Source organism: Galeopterus variegatus, unplaced genomic scaffold (genome assembly GCF_000696425.1).
Source record: "Galeopterus variegatus unplaced genomic scaffold, G_variegatus-3.0.2 Scaffold3044, whole genome shotgun sequence".
Classification (NCBI taxonomy): Eukaryota; Metazoa; Chordata; class Mammalia; order Dermoptera; family Cynocephalidae; genus Galeopterus; species Galeopterus variegatus.
Genome location: NW_007729155.1, coordinates 52,625 through 61,691, shown reverse-complemented (window position 1 = coordinate 61,691; position 9,067 = coordinate 52,625). Strand labels below are relative to the sequence as shown.

Sequence of the window (9,067 nt, the reverse complement as noted above, 5' to 3'; positions counted from 1 at the left end):
GCAACCCTCGGTGTTGCTCCCACGCCTCGCTCAGCCAGTGAGCGGGAACTGGTCTGTATGTGGGATCCGAACCCTCGGCGGGAGCACCACCGCGCTTCCCAAGTGGCGCACCATAGCAGTGCGCCACCGGGCCGGCCTGAATAGCATAATTTTATAGAAAGCCTTTGGAGCACTCTTGTAGCAAATAAGTTTCTATAATGAATTGTATTGATCCTAGGATTAAAAGTAATATCACGTCCTTCGAATGAACTAACTGATAATAGAACTTAGTTCGATATTTCCTACAACAAATTAAGAATCAGAATATTGAAAACTATTGTAATTTTTCTCAGTGACTTTATGAAATCTCTCTTCTACACTTGGCCCCAACATTGACCAAAGAGCATTATGATTTGGCAGGGGGTTGAGATGGAAGAAAACTGACAATGATGTTCTGGCAGTATTGAATGTCATCTGAGCCCCTGTGCTCCTGGGAAGCAGCGAAGGTTGAGAAAGCCTCCCTCCATTGTGTGTTCTGAGAAATGACCACCCTGCTCTCATATATCCCCAGATAGGACCCACCTCTACCCTTCCTCAGTGAATGTGACTTACTTGCTTACCTGCGTCTTTGAAACTCTTAGCTCCTTTTTCTTTCCTTTCTTTTCCTTTTCCTCATTAATGAACAACTTTCCTATTCCAATAGCCTGAATAAAGTCATCTCCATAAATGTACAGTGTGTTTTGTCTTTCACAGTTTCTTTAAGAGAGAAAAAAAATTTAAACTCTTTGTTAACTACAGGGGAGTCAAATTGCAATTGGAAAGTGGTCTGATTTTGAAATTAAGCAGGACATTAGAGCATGCTAGAGTGTTTCAAAGCAGTGTTTACAGGGGAAGAGTTGGTGGCTGCATTCCATAAATGAGGTAGTTGCAGTGTAACATTGACTGCTTTGCCTAAGGCCTTGACAGGAAATAACAGCAGCACCAGGTACGGCATTGTAGCTGAAATAGCAATTTCCCTACCACCTCTTTCTCTTGCTTCTTTGAGGTTTGATCCCATCAGAATTTTGACCTTAACAGTGATTATAGAATTAGATATAATTCCTTTCCTCATTAATGTCTATGTTAAAAATTATATCTGTGCATATATGGATGTGCGTATGTATGTGTGTGAGTGATTTGAACAGGCTTATGAGTGACACAATAAGGAATGATAGACCTTACTCATGAGGACTAACCCATGTGCAAGAATTAAGCCGATGTGGTCACAAACTATAATTTTGTGGCAACTTATATGCAAATATTTGCAATCCCAGTTGCTCACTTACAAAGATGGTAAAGGCTTTTGGTGGTAATAGTGGTGATGAAAGGAAGCAGGCTTTCAATATGTAGGACTGCTTTAATATAAATATTTTATAGAATGTCAAAACTTTCATTACAGAAGGGAATGCCAGCAGGTATATGTAAGAAGTTTCTGCTTTGTAGGGAAAAATGAACGAAAAATAAAAAAGTTTCTTCAGTTACAGTAATCTATACCCCAGGGCAGACAGGTGAATAAGTCTGATGTGGCAGGTGCTCCTAGCAAATGGATTCTTGTAAAGAGAATAAGTATTGAAATTTGAATATGGCTAGAAATTTTATTTGTTTCTAAAATAATTTTACTTCTAAATTTTCTTTTTTTTTTTTTTTTCCCCTTTTTGTCTTTTTTTTTCGTGTCCGGCAACGGATCGCAACCCTCAGTGTCGCGCCCATACCGGACCGGGACCGGCAACGGGATTGCAAACCTCGGTGCTGCGCCAGCACCTCGCTCAGCCAGTGAGCGGGAACCGGTCTGTATGTGGGATCCGAACCCTCGGCGGGAGCGCCACCATGCTCCCAAGCAGTGCACCATAGCAGTGCGCCACCGGGCCGGCCCCTAAATTTTCTTTATGTTACTAATTGCAACCCAATATAATTGCACACAAAAGGAAATAACGCTAATGTCTCACAGGTGGAAATGGGTTCAGTAAACTGTGGTGAGCCTATTCAGTGGACTACTCTGAGGGACATAAAAATTAGTTTGCAGGGAAAAAAAGGCATAGAGAGTTGTTTATAATCCAGAGATAAAAGTCTGGCTACAGATGGCACAATTTAGGAACATTCCCCAACAGAGTATAAAGTCCAGGAACCATATCTATCTTTCATTACTGTATCCTCAGCAGACGGCACAGTGTTTGATACAATATAAGTGCTTAAATTAGTAAATAAAAGTATATACAAAATGGTACCATTAGAAAAAATATAAACTATGCATAGAAAACCTCTAAGAATATATGTTAAAATGTTAAATGTTTAATTCTGGGTGGATAATTTTTTGTTTTGTTTTGTTTTTGTTTCTTTTTCCTAATTGGTATTTAAAATTTTTTTTTTAGAATGAAACAGTATGAGCGTACTTCAAAAATGTGTGGAAAAATAGAATTAAAAGATGATACAAACCTTTCCCTGAATTTTTGGTAGCACCCTCGCATTCTTTTATAATCAGAAACAAACAAACAAACAAAAAAACAATAAAACAAAGTTAAATTGTAACTTCTCATAGATTTCCCAGAGCAGTCCCTATAAAATAGCCCATTTCTATATTTAGGCAGTTTACAGAGCTGGCTGGCTTTTTCTTAATCTTAGAAAGCAGATTATTTTCTTAAATCCTCACATTTTATTCTGGCTTATCCCTCAGTGAACCATCGTGCACAGCCTGTTCAGGATTGTAATCAGTAAATGAAGTGAAAATCAAAATGAGGTAACTATTGTATGCTGTCTGCCACTCATATATTTTTAGGTAATTGTGGTTTCATTCTTCTTGAAGTAAGAACTGAACCAGAAATCTTTTTGCTCCCTAGTAGGTACGAAGCTAACAGAAACAGCTCTGTCTTCACAGTCTCCACAAGCCACCAGTACCAGAAGAAAACTGGCTAAAATCCTAGGAGCTCCTTCTGAATGCTCTTTCTTATAATTCTCTTGAGCAGTAAACATATTTTATTTCTTGGTGTTTGACATATATTATTGAAGAATGCAATGCTTGTATTTCTAGACACTAAAGAAAGTTATATTTGATTGGCCAACAATTGTGCATTAATGCTTCTCAGGAGGAATGCTGAGTGCACGTGTAGTGTGATAGAGATCTATTTTTCTAGCCTAGACTGCCAAATGTATTCAGTGATGCATTTGATTGAAAACAGTGAAATAAATATGCCCAGGGGAATCATTAACCATCTTGAATATTACAGTTCAAAATATATGAAAAACAGCAATGTCCGAAGACCCAGAGAATTATAAGAAGAAAAGTATAGATTTGTTATGTTTGTTTGTAGATCTGTCTTTTTTGTTTATTTTGTTAACATCAATTATACGGTTTGTCAAACTCAGAAACATAATCCAACTGTAGTACTTTGCTAAGTAATAGCTACAGATTCCCAGCCACCTATGATATTAATCTGTGCTGTATTTTGAAAATATAATCCTACCAAAATACTACCCCTGTTAGGTCAAGTGGAAAAACCATTAAAGAGTTTTTAAAATTTATTTACGATCTATCTACAATTCAATGAGGTTTTAATAAATTATATGAGCTGAACTTTGAATAGTATCCTAGAAAAATGTTATCCTTGGGAAGTTTTGAAAGAATTGGAAAAATTGTATCAAGAAAATGGAATGAATTATATCCCAGGATTAGCCTGCCCATGACAGAGGTCATAACAGAGAAATAATTTCCCCTTTAATCTTTTGCATCCAGGAGGAAGATGATTTTCTAGAGTCCTATGGGATTCACAACAAAGAGCCAAAACCAATGTTACCAGTAAACAAGTAGGAAGTTATTTGTCTTTTTACCTGGAATAAAATAATTCAAATAGTTTTGGTTTAATTTATGGCAAAATAAAAGGGAATACATACATTGAAAGTAATACACCGTTTAATTTATTCTTAATTCAATGCCAGAAATCGGAATAGAAGGGAAATATTTAATACTTTAAATATAAAATTTGGAATATTTGATAGAACTTTTTTCTAAATTGAATCTTTTCCACAAAATGCTAAACACAAAAGCATGCACACTGTTGATCTGCAAAATGAATGCTGGTCATTGTGGGTTTTCCTACCTACAAACATTTATTTAATCCCCACTTGACCTGATTTACTTGGTTCAACCAAAGTTACTAAAGATTGCTGTAGGATACATAAATTTCATTCATCTTTTTCACTTAATAGGATATCTGGAAGCATCTGCAGTTGTTTATAAATTGAGAGTCCACATCCCTTCATGGATGTTCTCTTCCTTTTCAGAACTCACACAGCACAGCATATGTATCTCTATTTTAACATCCATTATGTTATATTTACCAGTTCACTGTTCCTGCTAGGCTGTGCACTCAGGAATGGCAGGAAATTCATTTCATATTTGTTTTTCAGTAGATGACACTTAATAAAGTGCCTGGCATTTGTAGGTGATCAATAAACGTTTGCTGACTAAAGCAATTAATTAATTAAATACTTCCAAAAAGCTATAAAGGCTGTATCTCATCTACAAAATACAAGGTACTATTATTGATGATTGAGTATTAATATTAGAAAAAGAAAACTGAGTGGTTTAGATTTTTCCCCCTTGGACTCAATAACATGTGAAACTTAATAGTGAAATAAGATAAAAGACTTGATTGGAGATGAGAGGAGGCAGTTCATAGGACTCTCAGCTGTGTGAGTGTAGATGGTACCACTTTGATGTGGTTGTTATTCCCTAGGAGGATTCAACTCTGTTAGGTAATCTGACACTTGGCTGGCACTACGAAACAAAGTATTCTTAAATTATTGTCATAGTCCAGCTTTATTTCCTAGTTAAATAAAGAACGGTTTTATTAAGAGAGGGGTGTCTAGATGAAGTAGTCACAAAGCCCTTCCCAATAGAAAAAAAGTTTTTCCATAATACACATGCCTGTGACTCTTATTTATAAAGTCAAATTCTCCTAGGACACTAAACTCTTTTCCAGATGTAAATCAGTCAGCTTTCAAATCTTCTTTGGGACAGGAGATCCAATAGAAAAAAAGTTTTTCCATAATACACATGCCTGTGACTCTTATTTATAAAGTCAAATCCTCCTAGGACACTAAACTCTTTTCCAGATGTAAATCAGTCAGCTTTCAAATCTTCTTTGGGACAGGAGATACGACTGGCTCTCCCTCAGTTGAATATAGTACTGTCCAAAAATCAAGAGTTTAGAAAAAAAAATATGACTCCAATATAAATTTTATACATTGAAAATTCCTCTTCATACATATACACCCCAGTAAAACAAATTAAATACAATATATACAATGGGAAATAAAATCCTAGAATAGGTGTCAATGACATGGTTGTTTTCCAGAACTATTCTACCAACTTGTCCTCCTAGAGATTTTCTTCTCTTTATTTGAGATGAATCTGTGCTGGGTCTGCCTGTGGATCTTCCTCTTATGGAGTCTTCTGAGTGTAGAGAAAAGGAAGTCTGGTCCATGTCAGTCTCAGAGTCATAGTAACAACCATCAAAGGCCATAGTTTGAACTGTATCAATGTTGTACATCCCAGAAATCTGTTAAAAAGATTTTTTTTAGTAAGTCATAAATATGGTTTTATGAATAGGAATTACAATAAAAATGTAAGCAATCAGATTTTTAAAAATAGTTTAAATAAATGCTAAGAATGTTTTCTTTATTTGAGAGAATAAATTTCTGATTTTGCTTCTGGTGTCTGACTAAAAGTCATTTTAATAATAAATGGAAAACCTCATCTTACAGATACTGATTTAGTAGGGATCTAGCAAAGAAGTTTATATTTATTCCCATAGAGATATTTGAGCATCATACAAGTAAATTTACACATCTGTAATGTCAGTGTTTCCTAACTTAGTCCTGCTTGATAGATTGTTACACCCCATGTATGTTTTCCCTTTTGTTTCTGAGTAGTATAAATGGTTTGCCATAAGTTTGTGAATTGAAGCTGAAGATGATTTATCAGAACAGCAATATAAACCAATTGGACTTGCTTTTTAACTTATTTTTCCCTTTTAGAGAGAATATAGCAATATGCCTAGTCAGTGTGTTTCTTTGTCCAAAAACAGAGCTATATCACCTGGTGATCCATTTATGCTTAAATTGGGGATGGGATAGGGAATGATTTTTAACCTCTCTTTTTAAATGCAAGTTGGCCAGGGCTTCCCATTTTTGCTTAAAAGCACCTATAAATGATGCTAACATAGCTCAATTAAATAACATGAAATTGGTTTATTTTTCTGAAGGAGCAAATTTTCAATGCATTCTGGCTCCAGTGCCTGATTAAACTAAATTTTTCTTTAAGGTTTTACTCTGAGGGAGATAGTTCTCACTGGTATAGAGCAGTGCCTATGAAGCAGCTGTTACTAATTGCTTTTGGAGAAAACAAAATCACTTTTGATCTATATGGAAGTTAATAAAAATAAACATATATGGAGAGGCTACTACTGGAGAAAAGTATTCAGAATTCAAATTGGAGGCTTTTGAATAAATTCTGCCAAAATGTGTACTTGGTTCATAGTGATCTAAAAATCTAGTATTTTACTGAATTCAAAGACATGGAGACTATTTTGTGCAGCTGGTGAACTAGCCAGGGACTCATATTTGAGTTATGTTGTCCCTTTTTGTTTTAATTGTAGAAATTTTCTATGTAAAATGAAAATGGACAAAATAAACATGAAATGAGATCAAGACTGAATAACTTCAGATAGCCAATAATATTAATAATATATTCAACTCTGGATATGAAGATAGAATAAATATACACAGTCCCTTCAGTGGTCTCCCTGGCGACCCAGAACAGTACTGAGCCATGTCATCAGCCATCCACTTTTTTATCTTAACAAAACCATCGTTAGTGTGTTAAAGAAGACATATCTTCTTTAAAGAGCAAGGGTGCCATTTTCTTTCTCCATTATGATAATCTAGAACTATTTATATATTTGATCAAATCTTGCAATCCACAATCTGTCAATAGGCTGCTATTTTTCACAAGTTTATAAGTTGGCTGCCTCAATTGAAACAGTTCTAAAACTGGTCTTTAATTTTTCACTTCAGCCCACAAATAAGCACATAGCCAAGGCATAGTAGATCTAAACTATAGATTTGACTGTTTTAAACAAAATTTTAGGTCCTGGAATGAGAAAAATATTTGGATGAAGGGAGACTGTCCTTTCAGGGAGAGCCCTGAATTATCTAGCTTTGCTCATCACCCAGAGTACATATATTTAAGTCAGTGATGTAATATTGGTGAGCTGCTATAGATCTAAGCAATGTTCTCCAAACTGCTTTATCAGTAACAAAAGTAGCCTCATTGTATCCATTTTTCCGGCTGTCTCTCTAAAACTGTTTCCAACTCAGGTATAGAGGAGAGGTGTCATTGATTAGCCTCCAAGCCCACAGACATATCCTTGTACACTGCCCCTTGCTAGGACATCCTAGCCCTTCAAAGGCCTCTCATCTCAGTCAGCCTGTTTTTACTGTCCCTATTGAAACTCCTATTCCTTCAGAGTGGGTGCTCTGGGCACAAATCACAATAAGAACTTACATTTGGATAGCACTTTATATCTGCAAAGGTTTCAGAACCATTTATTATATCACTTGATCTTTACATCAGCCCTGTGAGGTAAACGGGGAAGAAATGACACCACTGTGCAGATGGAGAGGAGGTTTAGGAGATGCAGCCTGGAGCACAAAGCTAGGAAGTGGTGGGATTCAGTTTGCTATTCTTCCTTCTCTGACTCCAAATCACTTCTTCATTTCATCTTACAAATATATAAATGGCAAGTAGAACATTTCTTTGAGAAAACTGCATTTTTTATTTTTTTGAGATAATTGAGGTTACCGAGAATGGTGGCTTGGGGGCTTGGGGAGGAGGAAATGGGGAGTTTAATGGGTATAGAGTTTCAGTTTTGCAAGATGAAAAAGCTCTGGACATCGGTTGTACACAATGTGAATATACTTAACACTTTGAACTGTACACTTAAAAATAGTTGAGATGGTAAATTCTAAGTTATATGTACACACAACTAAAAATTTTTTAAAAAATTTAAAAAGAAGGATGCTTATTAACCCAAAAGAATCTCTTCATAGTGATACAGAAGAAGATTGTATATACCACCATCAAAAGGAAAAAAAAATCAGTGTGGGTGGTTGTTTTGTGTGGCAGGTGTGGTTGGGGAGATGTAGATATTTCAGAGTCAAAGTACTGATAAAGGTGGGCCAAAATGACTGCAGTGCCTATTTTTTTGATTAACTACTCCCCACATAAATACAAAACAAAACAAGAACAAAATTCTATTTTTCTTTACGCATTTTTTCCTGTCACACCACAGATTATCCAGACCATTGCTCTTCACAGTGTGGGTCATGGGCCAACAGTATCAGTATCACCTGGAGTTTGTTAGAAATGCAGAGTGCTGGGATTTACCCCAGACCTGCTGACTCAGAGTCTTAACATGAGCCCAGGTGATGCATGTGCATCGTGGTCACAGACTGGTCTAAAAGCCCCTGGTTTCCTCACCCCTGCATGGCATTCCCTGTGGGTATGTATGTGACAGGCACACGTAGCCACATGCTGTCAACAAAAGAAATTGAAGCATCTTCAATAAAATAAAATCAGCTCCTATTAGAGCTTTGACACAAAGGATAGAAAAGAAAAGAATGAGGTTAGCATTCCAGGAGATCTGAATTGCAAGTGCAGCTCTGTTGGCTTTGAAACTTTTGGCAAATCACCTTACTTCACTAAAACTCTGCTTCTTCATTTACGAAATAGAGATAATAGTTTCTGCTAAATCTACATTGGGGAGCTGATTTGAAGGTTTATTGAGAGAAGAGGATATAAAAACACTCTGAAAGGGGGCCGGCCCGGTGGCGCACTGCTGCAGTGTGCCGCTTGGGAGCGCGGCGGCCCTCCTGCCGAGGGTTCGGATCCCACATGCAGACCAGCTGCTCACTGGCTGAGCGAGGTGCGGGCGCAGCTCCAAGGGTTGCAATCCCGTTGCTGGTCCCGGTCCGGTACGGGTGCGACACTGAG

At 36.8% G+C, this 9,067-nt stretch overlaps 1 protein-coding gene across 1 annotated transcript in view; it reads right to left on the bottom strand.

Moving 5' to 3' along the window:
* Positions 1 to 5,273: 5,273 nt before the first annotated feature.
* Positions 5,274 to 9,067, bottom strand: part of GABRR3 (gamma-aminobutyric acid (GABA) A receptor, rho 3) — a 55,862-nt gene continuing 52,068 nt past the window's right edge. Inside the window, exon 9 of the mRNA XM_008583793.1 lies at positions 5,274 to 5,573. Coding sequence (XP_008582015.1) covers positions 5,274 to 5,573 — 300 coding nt within the window. The remainder of the gene's footprint in view (positions 5,574 to 9,067) is intronic.